The sequence below is a fragment of the Dendrobates tinctorius genome, unplaced genomic scaffold (genome assembly GCF_039654945.1).
Source record: "Dendrobates tinctorius isolate UK_male_01 unplaced genomic scaffold, ASM3965494v1 ptg000016l, whole genome shotgun sequence".
NCBI classification, from domain to species: Eukaryota; Metazoa; Chordata; class Amphibia; order Anura; family Dendrobatidae; genus Dendrobates; species Dendrobates tinctorius.
In genome coordinates, this window is record NW_027361684.1 from 55241026 (window position 1) to 55262500 (window position 21475).

The 21475-nt window shown below is 54.0% G+C and overlaps 1 protein-coding gene across 1 annotated transcript in view; it reads left to right on the forward strand.

Annotated features, from left to right (window-relative positions):
- Nucleotides 1-10594: 10594 nt before the first annotated feature.
- Nucleotides 10595-21475, forward strand: part of MAP3K15 (mitogen-activated protein kinase kinase kinase 15) — a 228886-nt gene continuing 218005 nt past the window's right edge. The window contains exon 1 of the mRNA XM_073565877.1: nt 10595-11185. Within this exon, the coding sequence (XP_073421978.1) occupies nt 10843-11185 (343 nt within the window). The 5' untranslated portion in view covers nt 10595-10842. The remainder of the gene's footprint in view (nt 11186-21475) is intronic.

A 21475-nucleotide genomic window follows, 5' to 3' on the forward strand; every position in this document is an offset into this window, starting at 1 on the left:
AGATGGCTGCACTGAGGAGATGGATGCACTGGGGAGATGGCTGCACTGAGGAGATGGATGCACTAGGGAGATGGATGCACTGGGGAGATGGATGCACTGGGGAGATGGATGCACTGGGGAGATGGATGCACTGGGGAGATGGCTGCACTGAGGAGATGGATGCACTGGGGAGATGGATGCACTGGGGAGATGGCTGCACTAGGGAGATGGATGCACTGAGATGATGGCTGCACTAGGGAGATGGGTACACTGAGGTGATGGCTATACTAGGGAGATGGGTGCACTGAGATGGCTGCACTTGGGAGATGGGTGCACTGAGATGGCTGCACTAGGGAGATGGGTGCACTGAGGTGATGGCTGCACTAGGGAGATGGGTGCACTGAGGTGATGGCTGCACTAGGGAGATGGATGCACTGAGGTGATGGCTGCACTAGGGAGATGGCTGCACTAGGGGGATGGCTGCACTAGGGGGATGGCTGCACTAGGGAGATGGCTGCACTAGGGAGATGGCTGCACTAGGGAGATGGGTGCACTGAGGTGATGGCTATACTAGGGAGATGGGTGCACTGAGATGTCTGCACTAGGGAGATGGGTGCACTGAGGTGATGGCTGCACTAGGGAGATGGGTGCACTGAGGTGATGGCTGCACTAGGGAGATGGATACACTGAGGTGATGGCTATACTAGGGAGATGGATGCACTGATGTGATGGCTATACTAGGGAGATGGATGCACTGAGGTGATGGCTGCTCTAGGGAGATGGATGCACTGAGGTGATGGCTGCACTAGGGAGATGGGTGCACTGAGGTGATGGCTGCACTAGGGAGATGGATGCACTGAGGAGATGACTGCACTAGGGAGATGGGTGCACTGAGGTGATGGCTGCACTAGGGAGATGGGTGCACTCGGGAGATGGCTGCACTAGGGAGATGGATGCACTAGGGAGATGGCTGCACTGAGGAGATGGCTGCACTGGGGAGATGGATGCACTGGTGAGATGGGTGCACTGAGGAGATGGCTGCACTAGGGAGACGGCTGCACTGAGGTGGTGGGTGCACTAGGGAGATGGCTGCACTGAGGAGATGGCTGCACTGGGGAGATGGCTGCACTGGGGAGATGATGCACTGGGGAGATGGATGCACTGGGGAGATGGATGCACTGGGGAGATGGCTGCACTGAGGAGATGGATGCACTGGGGAGATGGCTGCACTGAGGAGATGGATGCACTAGGGAGATGGATGCACTGGGGAGATGAATGCACTTGGGAGATGGATGCACTGGGGAGATGGATGCACTGGGGAGATGGATGCACTGGGGAGATGGCTGCACTGAGGAGATGGATGCACTGGGGAGATGGATGCACTGGGGAGATGGCTGCACTAGGGAGATGGATGCACTGAGGTGATGGCTGCACTAGGGAGATGGGTGCACTGAGGTGATGGCTATACTAGGGAGATGGGTGCACTGAGATGGCTGCACTAGGGAGATGGGTGCACTGAGATGGCTGCACTAGGGAGATGGGTGCACTGAGGTGATGGCTGCACTAGGGAGATGGGTGCACTGAGGTGATGGCTGCACTAGGGAGATGGATGCACTGAGGTGATGGCTGCACTAGGGAGATGGCTGCACTAGGGGGATGGCTGCACTAGGGGGATGGCTGCACTAGGGAGATGGCTGCACTAGGGAGATGGGTGCACTGAGGTGATGGCTATACTAGGGAGATGGGTGCACTGAGATGGCTGCACTAGGGAGATGGGTGCACTGAGGTGATGGCTGCACTAGGGAGATGGGTGCACTGAGGTGATGGCTGCACTAGGGAGATGGATGCACTGAGGTGATGGCTATACTAGGGAGATGGATGCCCTGATGTGATGGCTATACTAGGGAGATGGATGCACTGAGGTGATGGCTGCTCTAGGGAGATGGATGCACTGAGGTGATGGCTGCACTAGGGAGATGGCTGCACTGAGGTGATGGCTGCACTAGGGAGATGGATGCACTGAGGTGATGGCTGCACTATGGAGATGGATGCATTGAGGTGATGGCTATACTAGGGAGATGGATGCACTGAGGTGATGGCTGCACTAGGGAGATGGCTGCACTAGGGGGATTGGTGCACTAGGGGGATGGATGCACTGAGGTGATGGCTGCACTAGGGAGATGGATGCACTGAGGTGATGGCTGCACTAGGGAGATGGATGCACTGAGGTGATGGCTGCACTAGGGAGATGGATGCACTGAGGTGATGGCTGCACTAGGGAGATGGATGCACTGAGGTGATGGCTGCACTAGGGAGATGGATGCACTGAGGAGATGGCTGCACTAGGGAGATGGATGCACTGAGGTGATGACTATACTAGGGAGATGGATGCACTGAGTTGATGGCTGCACTAGGGAGATGGCTGCACTAGGGGGATGGCTGCACTAGGGAGATGGGTGCACTGAGGAGATGGGTGCACTGAGGAGATGGCTGCACTAGGGAGATGGGTGCACTGAGGTGATGGCTGCACTAGGGAGATGGCTGCACTAGGGGGATGGCTGCACTAGGGTGATGGCTGCACTAGGGAGATGGGTGATGGGTGCACTGAGATGATGGCTATACTAGAGAGATGGGTGCACTGAGATGATGGCTATACTAGGGAGATGGGTGCACTGAGATGGCTGCACTAGGGGGATGGATGCACTGAGGTGAAGGCTATACTAGGGAGATGGGTGCACTGAGGTGATGGCTGCACTAGGGAGATGGGTGCACTGAGGTGATGGCTGCACTGAGGTGATGGCTATATTAGGGAGATGGGTGCACTGAGGTGATGGCTGCACTAGGGAGATGGGTGCACTGAGGTGATGGCTGCACTAGGGAGATGGGTGCACTGAGGTGATGGCTGCACTAGGGAGATGGATGCACTGAGGCGATGGATGCACTAAGGTGATGGCTGCACTAGGGAGATGGGTGCACTGAGGTGATGGCTGCACTGAGGTGATGGCTATACTAGGGAGATGGGTGCACTGAGGTGATGGCTGCACTAGGGAGATGGCTGCACTGAGGAGATGGATGCACTGAGGTGATGGATGCACTAGGGAGATGGCTGCACTAGGGAGATGGGTGCACTAGGGAGATGGCTGCACTAGGGAGATGGCTGCACTAGGGAGATGGGTGCACTGAGGTGATGGGTGCACTAGGGAGATGGCTGCACTAGGGAGATGGGTGCACTGAGGTGATGGCTGCACTAGGGAGATGGATGCACTGAGGAGATGACTGCACTAGGGAGATGGGTGCACTGAGATGGATGCACTGAGGTGATGGCTGCACTAGGGAGATGGATGCACTGGGGAGATGGATGCACTAGGGAGATTGATGCACTAGGGAGATGGCTGCACTGAGGAGATGGCTGCACTGGGGAGATGGATGCACTGGGGAGATGGATGCACTGGGGAGATGGATGCACTGGAGAGATGGCTGCACTGAAGAGATGGATGCACTGGGGAGATGGATGCACTGGGGAGATGGATGCACTGGGGAGATGGCTGCACTGGGGAAATGGGTGCACTAGGGAGATGGGTGCACTGAGGTGATGGCTGCACTAGGGAGATGGGTGAACTGAGGAGATGGCTGCACTAGGGAGATGGATGCACTGAGGAGATGACTGCACTAGGGAGATGGATGCACTGGGGAGATGGCTGCACTAGGGAGATGGATGCACTAGGGAGATGGCTGCACTGAGGAGATGGTTGCACTAGGGAGATGGGTGCACTGAGGTGATGGCTGCACTAGGGAGATGGATGCACTGAGGTGATGGCTGCACTAGGGAGATGGCTGCACTAGGGGGATGGCTGCACTAGGGGGATGGCTGCACTAGGGGGATGGCTGCACTAGGGAGATGGCTGCACTAGGGAGATGGCTGCACTAGGGAGATGGGTGCACTGAGGTGATGGCTATACTAGGGAGATGGGTGCACTGAGATGGCTGCACTAGGGAGATGGGTGCACTGAGGTGATGGCTGCACTAGGGAGATGGGTGCACTGAGGTGATGGCTGCACTAGGGAGATGGGTGCACTGAGGTGATGGCTGCACTAGGGAGATGGATGCACTGAGGTGATGGCTATACTAGGGAGATGGATGCACTGATGTGATGGCTATACTAGGGAGATGGATGCACTGAGGTGATGGCTGCTCTAGGGAGATGGATGCACTGAGGTGATGGCTGCACTAGGGAGATGGCTGCACTGAGGTGATGGCTGCACTAGGGAGATGGATGCACTGAGGTGATGGCTGCACTAGGGAGATGGATGCACTGAGGTGATGGCTATACTAGGGAGATGGATGCACTGAGGTGATGGCTGCACTAGGGAGATGGCTGCACTAGGGGGATGGATGCACTGAGGTGATGGCTGCACTAGGGAGATGGATGCACTGAGGTGATGGCTGCACTAGGGAGATGGATGCACTGAGGTGATGGCTGCACTAGGGAGATGGATGCACTGAGGTGATGGCTGCACTAGGGAGATGGATGCACTGAGGTGATGGCTGCACTAGGGAGATGGATGCACTGAGGAGATGGCTGCACTAGGGAGATGGATGCACTGAGGTGATGGCTGCACTAGGGAGATGGATGCACTGAGGTGATGGCTGCACTAGGGAGATGGATGCACTGAGGAGATGGCTGCACTAGGGAGATGGATGCACTGAGGTGATGACTATACTAGGGAGATGGATGCACTGAGGTGATGGCTGCACTAGGGAGATGGCTGCACTAGGGGGATGGCTGCACTAGGGAGATGGGTGCACTGAGGAGATGGGTGCACTGAGGAGATGGCTGCACTAGGGAGATGGGTGCACTGAGGTGATGGCTGCACTAGGGAGATGGCTGCACTAGGGGGATGGCTGCACTAGTGTGATGGCTGCACTAGGGAGATGGGTGCACTGAGATGATGGCTATACTAGGGAGATGGGTGCACTGAGATGATGGCTATACTAGGGAGATGGGTGCACTGAGATGGCTGCACTAGGGGGATGGATGCACTGAGGTGAAGGCTATACTAGGGAGATGGGTGCACTGAGGTGATGGCTGCACTAGGGAGATGGGTGCACTGAGGTGATGGCTGCACTGAGGTGATGGCTATATTAGGGAGATGGGTGCACTGAGGTGATGGCTGCACTAGGGAGATGGGTGCACTGAGGTGATGGCTGCACTAGGGAGATGGGTGCACTGAGGTGATGGCTGCACTAGGGAGATGGATGCACTGAGGCGATGGATGCACTGAGGTGATGGCTGCACTAGGGAGATGGGTGCACTGAGGTGATGGCTGCACTGAGGTGATGGCTATACTAGGGAGATGGGTGCACTGAGGTGATGGCTGCACTAGGGAGATGGCTGCACTGAGGAGATGGATGCACTGAGGTGATGGATGCACTAGGGAGATGGCTGCACTAGGGAGATGGGTGCACTAGGGAGATGGCTGCACTAGGGAGATGGCTGCACTAGGGAGATGGGTGCACTGAGGTGATGGGTGCACTAGGGAGATGGCTGCACTAGGGAGATGGGTGCACTGAGGTGATGGCTGCACTAGGGAGATGGATGCACTGAGGTGATGGCTGCACTAGGGAGATGGATGCACTGAGGAGATGACTGCACTAGGGAGATGGGTGCACTGAGATGGATGCACTGAGGTGATGGCTGCACTAGGGAGATGGATGCACTGGGGAGATGGATGCACTAGGGAGATTGATGCACTAGGGAGATGGCTGCACTGAGGAGATGGCTGCACTGAGGAGATGGATGCACTGGGGAGATGGATGCACTGGGGAGATGGCTGCACTGGGGAAATGGGTGCACCAAGGAGATGGGTGCACTGAGGTGATGGCTGCACTAGGGAGATGGGTGCACTGAGGAGATGGCTGCACTAGGGAGATGGATACACTGAGGAGATGACTGCACTAGGGAGATGGATGCACTGGGGAGATGGCTGCACTAGGGAGATGGATGCACTAGGGAGATGGCTGCACTGAGGAGATGGCTGCACTGGGGAGATGGATGCACTGAGGTGATGGCTGCACTAGGGAGATGGGTGCACTGAGGAGATGGCTGCACTAGGGAGATGGATGCACTGAGGAGATGACTGCACTAGGGAGATGGGTGCACTGAGGTGATGGCTGCACTAGGGAGATGGATGCACTGAGGTGATGGCTGCACTAGGGAGATGGATGCATTGGGGAGATGGCTGCACTAGGGAGATGGATGCACTAGGGAGATGGCTGCACTGAGGAGATGGCTGCACTGGGGAGATGGATGCACTGAGGTGATGGCTGAACTAGGGAGATGGGTGCACTGAGGAGATGGCTGCACTAGGGAGATGGATGCATTGAGGAGATGACTGCACTAGGGAGATGGGTGCACTGAGGTGATGGCTGCACTAGGGAGATGGATGCACTAGGGAGATGGATGCACTGAGGAGATGGCTGCACTGGGGAGATGGATGCACTGGGGAGATGGGTGCACTGAGGAGATGGCCGCACTAGGGAGACGGCTGCACTGAGATGATGGGTGCACTAGGGAGATGGCTGTACTGAGGAGATGGCTGCACTGGGGAGATGGCTGCACTGGGGAGATGGCTGCACTGGGGAGATGGATGCACTGGGGAGATGGATGCACTGGGGAGATGGATGCACTGGGGAGATGGATGCACTGGGGAGATGGCTGCACTGAGGAGATGGATGCACTGGGGAGATGGCTGCACTGAGGAGATGGATGCACTGGGGAGATGGCTGCACTGGGAAGATGGCTGCACTGAGGAGATGGCTGCACTGGGGAGATGGATGCACTGAGGAGATGGATGCACTGGGGAGATGGCTGCACTGAGGAGATGGATGCACTGGGGAGATGGCTGCACTGGGAAGATGGCTGCACTGAGGAGATGGCTGCACTGGGGAGATGGATGCACTGAGGAGATGGATGCACTGGGGAGATGGGTGCACTGAGGAGATGGCTGCACTGGGGAGATGGATGCACTGGGGAGATGGATGCACTGGGGAGATGGATGCACTGGGGAGATGTCTGCACTGAGGAGATGGATGCACTAGGGAGATGGCTGCACTAGGGAGATGGATGCACTGGGGAGATGGATGCACTGGGGAGATGGGTACACTGAGGAGATGGGTGCACTAGGGAGATGGGTGCACTGAGGAGATGGCTGCACTGGGGAGATGGCTGCACTAGGGAGATGGGTGCACTGGGGAGATGGATGCACTAGTGAGATGGGTGCACTGGGGAGATGGATGCACTGGGGAGATGGCTGCACTGAGGAGATGGCTGCACTGGGGAGATGGCTGCACTAGGGAGATGGATGCACTGGGGAGATGGATGCACTGGGGAGATGGCTGCACTGGGGAGATGGATGCACTGGGCAGATGGATGCACTGGGCAGATGGATGCCCTGGGGAGATGGCTGCACTGAGGAGATGGCTGCACTGGGGAGATGGATGCACTGAGGTGATGGCTGCACTAGGGAGATGGGTGCACTGAGGAGATGGATGCACTAGGGAGATGGCTGCACTGAGGAGATGGCTGCACTGGGGAGATGGATGCACTGAGGTGATGGCTGCACTAGGGAGATGGGTGCACTGAGGAGATGGCTGCACTAGGGAGATGGATGCATTGAGGAGATGACTGCACTAGGGAGATGGGTGCACTGAGGTGATGGCTGCACTAGGGAGATGGATGCACTGGGGAGATGGCTGCACTAGGGAGATGGATGCACTAGGGAGATGGCTGCACTGAGGAGATGGCTGCACTGGGGAGATGGATGCACTGGGGAGATGGGTGCACTGAGGAGATGGCTGCACTAGGGAGACGGCTGCACTGAGGTGATGGGTGCACTAGGGAGATGGCTGTACTGAGGAGATGGCTGCACTGGGGAGATGGATGCACTGGGGAGATGGGTGCACTGAGGTGATGGCTGCACTAGGGAGATGGATGCACTGAGGAGATGACTGCACTAGGGAGATGGGTGCACTGAGGTGATGGCTGCACTGGGGAGATGGCTGCACTAGGGAGATGGATGCTCTGGGGAGATGGCTGCACTGAGGAGATGGCTGCACTGGGGAGATGGATGCACTGGGGAGATGGATGCACTGGGGAGATGGATGCACTGGGGAGATGTGTGCACTGAGGAGATGGCTGCACTGAGGTGATGGGTGCACTAGGGAGATGGCTGCACTGAGGAGATGGCTGCACTGGGGAGATGGCTGCACTGGGGAGATGGCTGCACTGGGGAGATGGCTGCACTGGGGAGATGGCTGCACTGGGGAGATGGCTGCACTGAGGAGATGGATGCACTGGGGAGATGGCTGCACTGAGGAGATGGATGCACTAGGGAGATGGATGCACTGGGGAGATGGATGCACTGGGGAGATGGATGCACTGGGGAGATGGATGCACTGGGGAGATGGCTGCACTGGGGAGATGGCTGCACTGAGGAGATGGATGCACTGGGGAGATGGATGCACTGGGGAGATGGCTGCACTAGGGAGATGGATGCACTGAGATGATGGCTGCACTAGGGAGATGGGTGCACTGAGGTGATGGCTGCACTGGGGAGATGGATGCACTGGGGAGATGGGTGCACTGAGGAGATGGCCGCACTAGGGAGACGGCTGCACTGAGATGATGGGTGCACTAGGGAGATGGCTGTACTGAGGAGATGGCTGCACTGGGGAGATGGCTGCACTGGGGAGATGGATGCACTGGGGAGATGGATGCACTGGGGAGATGGATGCACTGGGGAGATGGATGCACATGGGAGATGGATGCACTGGGGAGATGGGTGCACTGAGTAGATGGCCGCACTAGGGAGACGGCTGCACTGAGATGATGGGTGCACTAGGGAGATGGCTGTACTGAGGAGATGGCTGCACTGGGGAGATGGCTGCACTGGGGAGATGGATGCACTGGGGAGATGGATGCACTGGGGAGATGGATGCACTGGGGAGATGACTGCACTGAGGAGATGGATGCACTGGGGAGATGGCTGCACTGAGGAGATGGATGCACTGGGGAGATGGCTGCACTGGGGAGATGGCTGCACTGAGGAGATGGCCGCACTAGGGAGACGGCTGCACTGAGATGATGGGTGCACTAGGGAGATGGCTGTACTGAGGAGATGGCTGCACTGGGGAGATGGCTGCACTGGGGAGATGGCTGCACTGGGGAGATGGATGCACTGGGGAGATGGCTGCACTGGGGAGATGGCTGCACTGAGGAGATGGCTGCACTGGGGAGATGGCTGCACTAGGGAGATGGATGCACTGGGGAGATGGATGCACTGGGGAGATGGCTGCACTAGGGAGATGGATGCACTGGGGAGATGGCTGCACTGGGGAGATGGATGCACTGGGGAGATGGCTGCACTAGGGAGATGGATGCACTGGGGAGATGGGTGCACTGAGGAGATGGATGCACTGAGGAGATGGATGCACTGGGGAGATGGCTGCACTAGGGAGATGGATGCACTGGGGAGATGGGTGCACTGAGGAGATGGGTGCACTAGGGAGATGGCTGTACTGAGGAGATGACTGCACTGAGGAGATGGCTGCACTGAGGAGATGGATGCACTGGGGAGATGGCTGCACTGAGGAGATGGCTGCACTGGGGAGATGGCTGCACTGGGGAGATGGATGCACTGGGGAGATGGATGCACTGAGGAGATGGATGCACTGGGGAGATGGCTGCACTAGGGAGATGGATGCACTGGGGAGATGGGTGCACTGAGGAGATGGGTGCACTAGGGAGATGGGTGCACTAGGGAGATGGGTGCACTAGGGAGATGGGTGCACTGAGGAGATGGCTGCACTGGGGAGATGGATGCACTGGGGAGATGGCTGCACTGAGGAGATGGCTGCACTGGGGAGATGGCTGCACTGGGGAGATGGATGCACTGGGGAGATGGATGCACTGAGGAGATGGATGCACTGGGGAGATGGCTGCACTAGGGAGATGGATGCACTGGGGAGATGGGTGCACTGAGGAGATGGGTGCACTAGGGAGATGGGTGCACTGGGGAGATGGATGCACTAGGGAGATGGGTGCACTAGGGAGATGGGTGCACTAGGGAGATGGGTGCACTGAGGTGATGGCTGCACTAGGGAGATGGATGCACTGGGGAGAAAGGCTACTTTCACATCAGCGATTTGTGCCAAAGTGTCTGCAGTAGTCATACTCACCAATGGGGAGGCAGCAGTAAAAGTGCCTAGGTCAACATAAACTCTAAATACGGCCCCCTCTGCCCCCCCCCCCCTCCCAGGAGCTACTAGCGAAAACACAGTCCTCTGCATCTGTCCTGGAAAAAGAGTGCCCGCTGCGCTGCCCCATTGTGGTCCCTGCGCTGCGGCTTTTTCCAGACAGGGCTCAGACTGAAGATAAGTTCGTGTGAACGAGCCCTTATCGTAATGGCAGAGCTGAGTGTGCAACATGCAGGCAGCACAACTACAGTACAAGTGTATAGACTGTGCCCACACAGCTCTGCGGACCCTGTCACCAAGGGGAGGAGGTGTCCTTCACGACATGGAGGAGGAGAAGGAGCGCAGGACCCGCCCTGAGGTCGAGATGGGAGTCGGACTCTGATAACATCCCGCAGAGCTCCCGGGACTGGCACCGTCCATCTCAGTGCCGGGCACAGCCGGCTTCTCTGCAGCGCCCCGGGCACAGCCGGCTCCATGTCCTCCGAGTGCTCTGCTCTCCCAGGCGGTATGTGACACAGGCATGGCCGGTGCCGTGCCCAGTATACCGGGATACACTGCGCACTGACCCCGCGCTCCTGCACACTACTTCTATCAGCGGCCGGTAGCAGCATGGAGAGCAGCGGGCTGTTCACTCCGGTGCCCGCTCCCGGAGAGCAGGGGGTGCCAGGAGAGCCCCAGGGTAACCCCCAATGTGTGGCCCCCTCAGCCTGTGCCCCTCCGGAGCCGACGTGTTCAGGTGAAGGTGCCCAGTGGCTGAGTAAGCAGAGGTCGCTGCGGGTCGTCTACGTGCTGAATGACAGCATGAAGACAGCCATGGGAGGCAGCCCGGAGTCTGGCGCCCTGCACTGCCTGCGCCGCGCCTGTGACAGTGAGGGGGCGCAACTCACCAGCGTCAACTTCGGCGAGCTGGACTTCGGGGAGACCGCGGTGCTGGACACCTTCTATGATGCAGGTAAGCGAAGAAGCTTTATGGGATGATGGTCTCTGCATGGGGGCATGTGTCCTGTCAGGGGGTACACAGGACTGTGCCCAGGAGTGACGTGGAGTGTCGTGTCAGGGGGTACACAGGACTGTGCCCAGGAGTGACGTGGAGTGTCGTGTCAGGGGGTACACAGGACTGTGCCCAGGAGTGACGTGGAGTGACATGTCAGGGGGTACACAGGACTGTGCCGTGGAGTGACGTGTCAGGGGGTACACAGGACTGTACCCAGGAGTGACGTGGAGTGACATGTCAGGGGGTACACAGGACTGTGCCGTGGAGTGACGTGTCAGGGGGTACACAGGACTGTACCCAGGAGTGACGTGGAGTGACATGTCAGGGGGTACACAGGACTGTGCCCAGGAGTGACGTGGAGTGTCGTGTCAGGGGGTACACAGGACTGTGCCCAGGAGTGACGTGGAGTGACATGTCAGGGGGTACACAGGACTGTGCCGTGGAGTGACGTGTCAGGGGGTACACAGGACTGTACCCAGGAGTGACGTGGAGTGACATGTCAGGGGGTACACAGGACTGTACCCAGGAGTGACGTGGAGTGACGTGTCAGGGGGTACACAGGACTGTGCCGTGGAGTGACGTGTCAGGGGGTACACAGGACTGTGCCGTGGAGTGACGTGTCAGGGGGTACACAGGACTGTACCCAGGAGTGACGTGGAGTGACGTGTCAGGGGGTACACAGGACTGTGCCGTGGAGTGACGTGTCAGGGGGTACACAGGACTGTGCCGTGGAGTGACCTGTCAGGGGGTACACAGGACTGTGCCGTGGAGTGACGTGTCAGGGGGTACACAGGACTGTACCCAGGAGTGACGTGAAGTGACGTGTCAGGGGGTACACAGGACTGTACCCAGGAGTGACGTGGAGTGACGTGTCAGGGGGTACACAGGACTGTACCCAGGAGTGACATGGAGTGACGTGCCATGGGGTACACAGGACTGTACCCAGGAGTGACGTGTCAGGGGGTACACAGGACTGTACCCAGGAGTGACGTGGAGTGACGTTTCAGGGGATACACAGGACTGTACCCAGGAGTGCCGTGTCAGGGGGTACACAGGACTGTACCCAGGAGTGACGTGGAGTGACGTGTCAGGGAGTACACAGGACCATACCCAGGAGTGACGTGTCAGGGGGTACACAGGACTGTGCCCAGGAGTGCCGTGGAGTGACGTGTCGGGGTACACAGGACTGTGCCGTGGAGTGACTTGTCAGGGGGTACACAGGACTGTACCCAGGAGTGACGTGGAGTGACGTGTCGGGGTACACAGGACTGTACCCAGGAGTAACGTGGAGTGACATGTCAGGGGGTACACAGGACTGTACCCAGGAGTGACGTGGAGTGACGTGTCAGGGGGTACACAGGACTGTACCCAGGAGTGACGTGGAGTGACGTGTCAGGGGGTACACAGGACTGTACCCAGGAGTGACGTGGAGTGACGTGTCAGGGAGTACACAGGACTGTACCCAGGAGTGACGGGGAGTGACGTGTCAGGGGGTACACAGGACTGTACCCAGGAGTTACGTGTCAGGGGGTACACAGGACTGTACCCAGGAGTGACGTGTCAGAGGGTACACAGGACTGTACCCAGGAGTGCCGTGTCAGGGGGTACACAGGACTGTACCCAGGAGTGACGTGGAGTGACGTGTCAGGGGGTACACAGGACTGTGCCGTGGAGTGACGTGTCAGGGGGTACACAGGACTATACCCAGGAGTGACGTGTCGGGGTACACAGGACTGTACCCAAGAGTGCCGTGGAGTGACGTGTCGGGGTACACAGGACTGTGCCGTGGAGTGACTTGTCAGGGGGTACACAGGACTGTACCCAGGAGTGACGTGGAGTGACGTGTCGGGGTACACAGGACTGTGCCCAGGAGTGACGTGGAGTGACGTGTCAGGGGGTACACAGGACTGTGCCCAGGAGTGACGTGGAGTGACATGTCAGGGGGTACACAGGACTGTGCCGTGGAGTGACGTGTCAGGGGGTACACAGGACTCTGCCCAGGAGTGATGTCAGGGGGTGCACAGGACTGTACCCAGGAGTGACGTGTCAGGGGGTACACAGGACTGTGCCCAGGAGTGACGTGGAGTGACGTGTCAGGGGGTACACAGGACTGTGCCCAGGAGTGACGTGGAGTGACGTGTCAGGGGGTACACAGGACTGTGCCCAGGAGTGACGTGGAGTGACGTGTCAGGGCTTACACTGGACTGTGCCCAGGAGTGACGTGGAGTGACGTGTCAGGGGGTACACAGGACTGTGCCCAGGAGTGACGTGGAGTGACGTGTCAGGGGGTACACAGGTCTGTGTCCAGGAGTGACGTGGAGTGATGTGTCAGGGGGTACACAGGACTCTGCCCAGGAGTGATGTCAGGGGGTGCACAGGACTGTACCCAGGAGTGAAGTGGAGTGACGTGTCAGGGCTTACACTGGACTGTGCCCAGGAGTGACGTGGAGTGACGTGTCAGGGGGTACACAGGACTGTGCCCAGGAGTGACGTGGAGTGATGTGTCAGGGGGTACACAGGACTGTGCCCAGGAGTGACGTGGAGTGACGTGTCAGGGGGTACACAGGACTGTGCCCAGGAGTGACGTGGAGTGACGTGTCAGGGGGTACACAGGACTGTGCCCAGGAGTGACGTGGAGTGACGTGTCAGGGCTTACACTGGACTGTGCCCAGGAGTGACGTGGAGTGACGTGTCAGGGGGTACACAGGACTGTGCCCAGGAGTGACGTGGAGTGACGTGTCAGGGGGTACACAGGTCTGTGTCCAGGAGTGACGTGGAGTGATGTGTCAGGGGGTACACAGGACTCTGCCCAGGAGTGATGTCAGGGGGTGCACAGGACTGTACCCAGGAGTGAAGTGGAGTGACGTGTCAGGGCTTACACTGGACTGTGCCCAGGAGTGACGTGGAGTGACGTGTCAGGGGGTACACAGGACTGTGCCCAGGAGTGACGTGGAGTGATGTGTCAGGGGGTACACAGGACTGTGCCCAGGAGTGACGTGGAGTGACGTGTCAGGGGGTACACAGGACTGTGCCCAGGAGTGACGTGGAGTGACGTGTCAGGGGGTACACAGGACTGTGCCCAGGAGTGACGTGGAGTGACGTGTCAGGGCTTACACTGGACTGTGCCCAGGAGTGACGTGGAGTGACGTGTCAGGGGGTACACAGGACTGTGCCCAGGAGTGACGTGGAGTGACGTGTCAGGGGGTACACAGGACTGTGCCCAGGAGTGACGTGGAGTGATGTGTCAGGGGGTACACAGGTCTGTGCCCTGGAGTGATGTGTCAGGGGGTACACTGGACTGTGCCCAGGTGTAAGGTGGAGTGATGTGTCAGGGGGTACACAGAATTGTGCCCAGGAGTGACGTGGAGTGACGTGTCAGGGGGTACGCAGGACATAGCTCAGGAGTGACGTGTCAGGGGGTACACAGGTCATAGCTCAGGAGTGACCTGTTCGAGGGTTATGCAGGACATGGCCCGGGAGTGACGTGCCAGGGGGTACACAGGACGGCGGTACATGAGAGCTGTAGATGTGATGCCTGGGTGCTCAGTACAAGGGTGAAATGATTGATGTTTTTCTTTGCATAATAAAGCTCTGCAGTTTTCCAGAATATTGCCGTTCCTTTGTGGCTGCAGGATCTCTTCTTGCTGTAATTAGTAGGCTCTTTAGTTCCTTACCGGTTCTGTCCATAACAATGTGATGGACACAGATAAGCAGATATTCCCACATTTACCACAAAATCCTCATAAAATGGGCAAAATGACAACATGTGCCCTTGTGCCTGATTGTGCCGGACTAATCCATGTGAATATACCCCCAGTGTATGAGCTGTGCACGGGGGGCCATCACACAAACCACTGATGGCTGTAAGGACAGAGCTTCAATATCGTGAACAAGTTGTAAGAAAGTACCGTATACTGGAAAACTGTGTTCCTCTTCATCAGACGGTGGGCCGCGAACACCGGCCCCTGTGTGGTGTGTACTGGGGCTTATCGGGTGGCAGCCGTCACAACTACCTTACAGTATATGCCCATAGCAACCAGTCAGAGCTCAGCTTTCATGGTACCAGATGGGTGTAAGGCCTGGATCTGGCCCATTGTATCGTGTCATGTGTGAGTCTGCCCAGCAGCCATATTGTGATGGTAGAGGCTTCTATACACACAGGCTGATTCACACAAATGCTAGGCCTTCCCGCACAGCCAGGGAGGCTGCAGACATCCAGGAGAGGATTAGGAGAAGCCTGAGGAAATTGAAACAAAGATGACCCTACTAGGCATCAGCAAAACAGCAGGGCGATGTGTATGAGCCACCCACTATGTGGAAATCACAGTCTCAGTAGACATGCTAATGATTTGAAAATAATGAAAAAAATATCCTGATTTTTCTGTATTGAGTAACATTGCCAAATGCAAAAATCCCTGCCCTGAGGAGTGTTCTGCTATGCTGAATGCACTTGGCCAAGTGATCAAGATCCTCTACTGGCAGCTTCTTTTGCAATTGTTGACCAATGATGTCCCAAATGTGCTCCATGGGAGACGTTTAGTCCACACATGAGCATGAGGCCTAGCATTAACGTGTTGTAAAATGTCTCCTGCGACACTTTGGAGAAATGCCCATACCACTGCTACCATGACCGTAACGCTGAGCTGTTAAGAGTACTACTTCATGTGAATGTGTACATGGTCTTCGGACCAATCTCTGGCGATCATTGTGTCCCTGTCAAAAGCAGTAAACTAAAAAAGTTGCACTCTGTAGTGCTAAAGCATGTCAATATGAAATATAGGAAATATATGAAATACTGCTTCTGGATACTAGGAAAAAAAGGAGACGCTTAGCACATAATTTGGCCAATTCATGCATGCCCAGCAGCCAACTACAAGGCGGTCGCAAATACGCTGGGTCCTAACGTGTCTAGTGTGAATACCTGCCTAAAGACTAAAGTCTGAATTCCTGGGTAGATGTGAGCATCTCTCTTCAAGGTCTGATTTTATGGGTTGGTAGGACCCTGTTGCAATTAATTTGAGACTGCCTTGTCGTTAGCTGCTGGGCATGCATGAATTGGCCAAATTATGTACTAAGCGTCTCATTTCTTTCCTAGCATCCAGAAGCAGTATAGCTATTGATATTTCACATTGACATGCTTTAGCACTACAGAGTGCAACTTTTTTTGCTTATTGTATATGGAGGTGGCTGCTTCTAGTATGCACCTGTTCACACTAGCTAGAAAGTGCCAGTCAGGACTGATCACTGAAGAGGACAGACCTCCATTGCAGCCTTCTTTGCTGTCTTGTTCTGTACCATGAATGCCTGTGATATCAGTGGTGTGATGTACAGTATATGGACACCTGTCCATCAGACATGTAGCCCAATGTCATGCAAGAATCCTCTAATGGTGTGGGGTGGCATAATCATTTGTAGCCGGAACCTTTCTAGTCTTCATTCTAGGTACATCAGCTGCTTAGCGCTACATTCATTTGGTGGTGTAACCAGTGCTACGGCCTGGTGTACCTGGAATATACGGTAATCACATATGACGCTGAGGCTGTAGGTACGGGACAGGTAACCTATGGTCAGTTCGGGCATTTAGTCTATGGCTAACAGACCTCAGCACAAGGACCGTGCTATGGTTCAGATGTTGCACAGACTAGACTCTCTGGCTTGGTGGATTAGGGAAGCGAATCATGTGCTCTTCCTGTATGAGGGCTGATCATGTACTCTATGCTTAGACATTTTTTAGCAGTTTTCACAGAAGAAAACCACCTTATAGTTTCTTCTCTGAAGTGCTCCTGGATGACACTGTATTTGTAACCAGGTTTGCAATGCATTGGGTGATACTGAGAGCTGCTGATTATTCCAGGCTCCTGTAGAAATTGTTGCCAGTCCCCCTACAGAGACCCGATAAAGGTTTGAGCTTTAAGGCCCCCTACACATTAGACTAGTGTCTTTTGATATCGACGGGTTCGGCTGGCACTTGTGTATGGGGGGGCCACTGGCTCCCCCCCCAGAGATGATGTTGGGAGAGATAAGGATATGGCATGTCCCATTTTGAACCGCCAGTGTTTTTGCTTCCTGAGAGATAAGTCACCGCCGGAGGTGACTGTGAGTGACTTTCTCGTAACCCGCCGAGCGAGCCTTCCAGTGTATGGGAGATGGCTGCTAGCCAAGCAATCAGCCAAGCCATCGTTCAGCCAACAACTATCTAAAGTGTGGGGGGCTTTACATCCAGGTGTTAGGGAATGGAAGATGTTATTGATTTATCTTTTATCTCTTTCTCGTAATTTACTGGTACTGCTACACGTTCATGTGTATTACCATTATGTGTGTGTCACATAGGCACTGCTACACTATTCTGTGTATTACCTTAAGGGATAAAAGTGTAATGTATATTTATGTTAATGCTATGTATATCTACTGTTCTAGTTGCAGGGAAAGCGTAGTACCTCTGTTAGGCCACTAGATAGGGATGGAGCGCATACTCAGCCTGTAAATAGTTAAAGTAGGAGGAGCTAACGGGCCTTATGCTGGGGAACAGCTGAAATTTGAATGAGTTGGGCGGGAGCGCCCTGACAGGGCAGTCGGCTCTGTAACGTTAAGGGCACGGGCCCAGCCGTCCATGCCCTGAGGGCCATAGATAACAACACGGCAGCGGAGAACACAACCGCACAGATCACAGCAGTGCAGAACATAGCAGTGCAGATGACTACACTACAGGTGGTAGTGAGACAGTTGGCAGCAGTACGGCAGCACAGGTCGCTGATTGAGACAGCATGCTACGTGGACAGACGCCCTTTTGTCTGGGGCAAAACAGACAGGGAAACTCCCAAAAATGATGACGCTGGACGGGGAGGATGCTGTGATGCTGAACGGGACGTGGACGTCCTGGGAATGTTCTAGAAGGAGACAGTGAGAAACTAGGGAAAGTGACAGAATTGTGCGCTGTGGAATCTGAGGTAACCGCTGTAAGGAAAATGGATGTGCTGCGTACAAAAATGAGTAAAGCTGTTATTGTTAAAGATGAGCTGGAGTGTATCTCTGTTTGTACCACAATGCCTGGAAAAAATATACTGCCACCTGGAAAAGGCCCAGACGGTGAGAAGAATGGAGCTGCAGGTATGCTGACAGAAGGCTGTCATGTCTATGTGAGGGGAGGCCAGGACACCGTTGCCCCAAAGTCCTTGGCCATGACTATGGTCCTGGCCGACCCTTACACAGGCATGCTGGTCTCCTGTGAACTGTACAAAGTTAATTTAGATTATGCCCGCCCTTACCAGATATATGGGGGTCTCCTTACTTGGAGCCTCACCACCATTAATGGCAGAGAAGTTGCAGTGTGTTTGATCATGTATGTCTGAATTTGTACCAGGGATTTATGGCATCTGAGATGTTTCACTAAATATTCAGCATTTTTACAATATCTGCAGTTGTAATCATAGTATTCAGTTTAATTAATCTTTAATCAGGATGTGTGTACAAGTGCAGAGGTTGTACAGGGAACGGCTTGTAGTAGTCTGGACTGTAGCCATGTTGGCACTGCTTATCACCGCTATCATTCTCTGCAGTGGTTATTGGCAGGGAGGGTTCCTCCGTGTAATTTGGTGCAGACTCGTTGGGTCCCAGGAATACTCCTTATCTTGCTGCTGAGCACGTTCCTTGTGAGACCTAAGCAGCAGCTCTTCTGGATATTTTTATGTCCTGCATGTAAAAGGCTTTTATTGTGAGACATCATTCGGGATAATGAATATTTGTGCTGCCGTGTCCGGTGTCACTCCTTCCATTTCCATCCTCCGGCGTCCTGGGCACCTCTAGCATTCATTAGGCCCTGCATGGTCATGATGGCTCGTGGTCTAGTATGTGCAAGAGGTGCCAAGGTTGCCGGCCGAAAAAGTGAAGACAGGACTGGTCCGACTGCCACGGAGGACTGGACTAGGTGGCAGACCAGAGCAATGTGAAGCTTTTTGCTCAACTTTAGTAGGATGCAAAGGAGCCTGAATCAATATTGTGAGGAAATTAAGTGGTTACACTGCTGTTACAACAATAAGCTACACTGTTAAATAACTCTCTGAATCTTTTTCCTTTGCTTCTTTAGTTTTCCAGACATTTTTACTCCTGAGTCTGATGTTACATGTCCCTCCTTGACTGGTGTAACAGACTGAGTATATGCAAATATGGAGGATAGTGAAAAACCAGCAGATGTCTTCACCCCCTGCAGCAGAGAGGCTCACAATCTAATTTCTGGATACAGACATGGTTGGAGGATCAATCACACAGTAGTAGATTGCTAGTTAAAGGGTTTCTCAGGTGAGAATAAGTTGCCGCCTTTCCATTTACACTCCACACGGCTGCTGGAAAAAACTCGGGCTCAGCACTTGTACACCCCATAGAGAAGGAATGGCTGGACGGTCGAGCATGCACACTGCCACTTCTTTCTAACGGGGATAAAAGTACCCCCTTCAATCAATCGTAGGTCCCAGTACTTGGGCTCTCGCCCATCGTACATTACCACCTATACAGTGGATAGGTGATTTTCACCAGAGAACCCCCTATAAAGTATCTGTATCTATACTCTGACTTTGGTGGTTATTGATTGTGTTTTTTGTGTTACAAGACAGATGTGTGGCTGATATTTTGGTGCAATGTATTGTTGCTCAAAACTTTATGACTCGTGGCATTTCTACACCAGTAACTTATTTTGTATAGATGGAGTGGGCCAAGTAGAAGGGCCGTCATAGTCACTATAATATACACCAGAAAGTGCAGTAAAATATAGCAGAAACATTATTTCTGGCTCATAAATAGTGTAAATACCCCCCAAATTCATTAAGAAACATGCTCTTCTAAGTGCCCATTCACTCGTCTGTAGAACAGGTGCCCAGCATCGTCCATAGACATGTTTTCATGGCCGCTTCTTTTTGCAGACTATCAGTCCACAAATATGCAGTGGCATGCCCTTTTTTGATATGTGTTGCATTATAGTGTTTTCCATTTTTCACTGTCTAATCGGTAGAATCTTGGAAACTTTCATTTTTTTTTCCTTCATTAAACATAGATGCAAAGCTGATGACAAAAACAGAAAAGATATTGAGATGACCCCATCATGTCAGAATCAACCCCGTAATTTTGCATATAGGAAGCACGAAACACAGTGAAGAAAAAATAAAACAATACCCATCGAGCAAGGGTTATATATCCCCATAAAAGTCAGTGACAGGGGTCGCACTAGATAAAATAGTGAAGCAATAATCTGACATGGCTAAAGACAGGGCATGGAGGGATGCAGCCCCACTTGTGTAACCACCTATATCAGCTTCATCAGGGGATACATGAGGGTAAAAACAGAGGAATGGATGCAGAGTGGATCCGATACACTGGAATTATAGTGGGAAATATGTAGTTTATTATAGAATTTTCACATTTGACTGTTTTAGTTTTAAAATCAAGATGGATAGAAAAGGGACCATGTTAGCAGCCTTTATTGCAAATATCCATTTTTAGGGTATGGAGTCTGGGGCATTCACCATTATCTGTCATCTACGTCCTATCTGCACGCGTCACTTTCTAAAGCCAATGGTCAGAGGATGAAGTGGAAAACCTGGGTATACCACGTGCAACTCTTTTCCTACAAATTCCTTGTGCCTAGGTCAGTGTCAGCGAGTCTCGCTCCTCATTGAAACAACACAAATAATTCAGCTTGAGAGATACAAGGACAGACCAGTTTCTAATGCAAATTCTTTAGCTGCTGTTGATCAAAGCCCATGCTTCTTTTCTTCTGTAGCAACAGCCCATAAATCCACTACACATGTCACATAAAGTATGTGCCAAAATAGCAATGCTGCACGCCATGTACACTATTACTTACTGACACCAGCAGACTGACATTTGTGTGAAGGGAGAAGAGCGCAGAGGTGACACGTTACACTGTGATACATGATGTATGATTATATCATTAGTTACAATTGCTCTAGTGAAGACTTATAGCAGACACAGACCGCTGGCTGTGAAGGACATTGCATCACTTCTTTCAGCAATGTTGTTTTTCAGGTTTTTCCCTTATTAACATATACAATCTGGAAGAAAATAAATGTGTATTCTCTTTAATGACAGGCATTCAATTGAACTGAGGTGTAAATATGATTGTAACTTACAGTGAAATCTGAGATGACCACCCAAAAATGCTACAAAAATGATTCCTTTATGTGATTATTGTATCATATGACTCAAGTACCTGACTCTTCTGGATATATATCAATATTA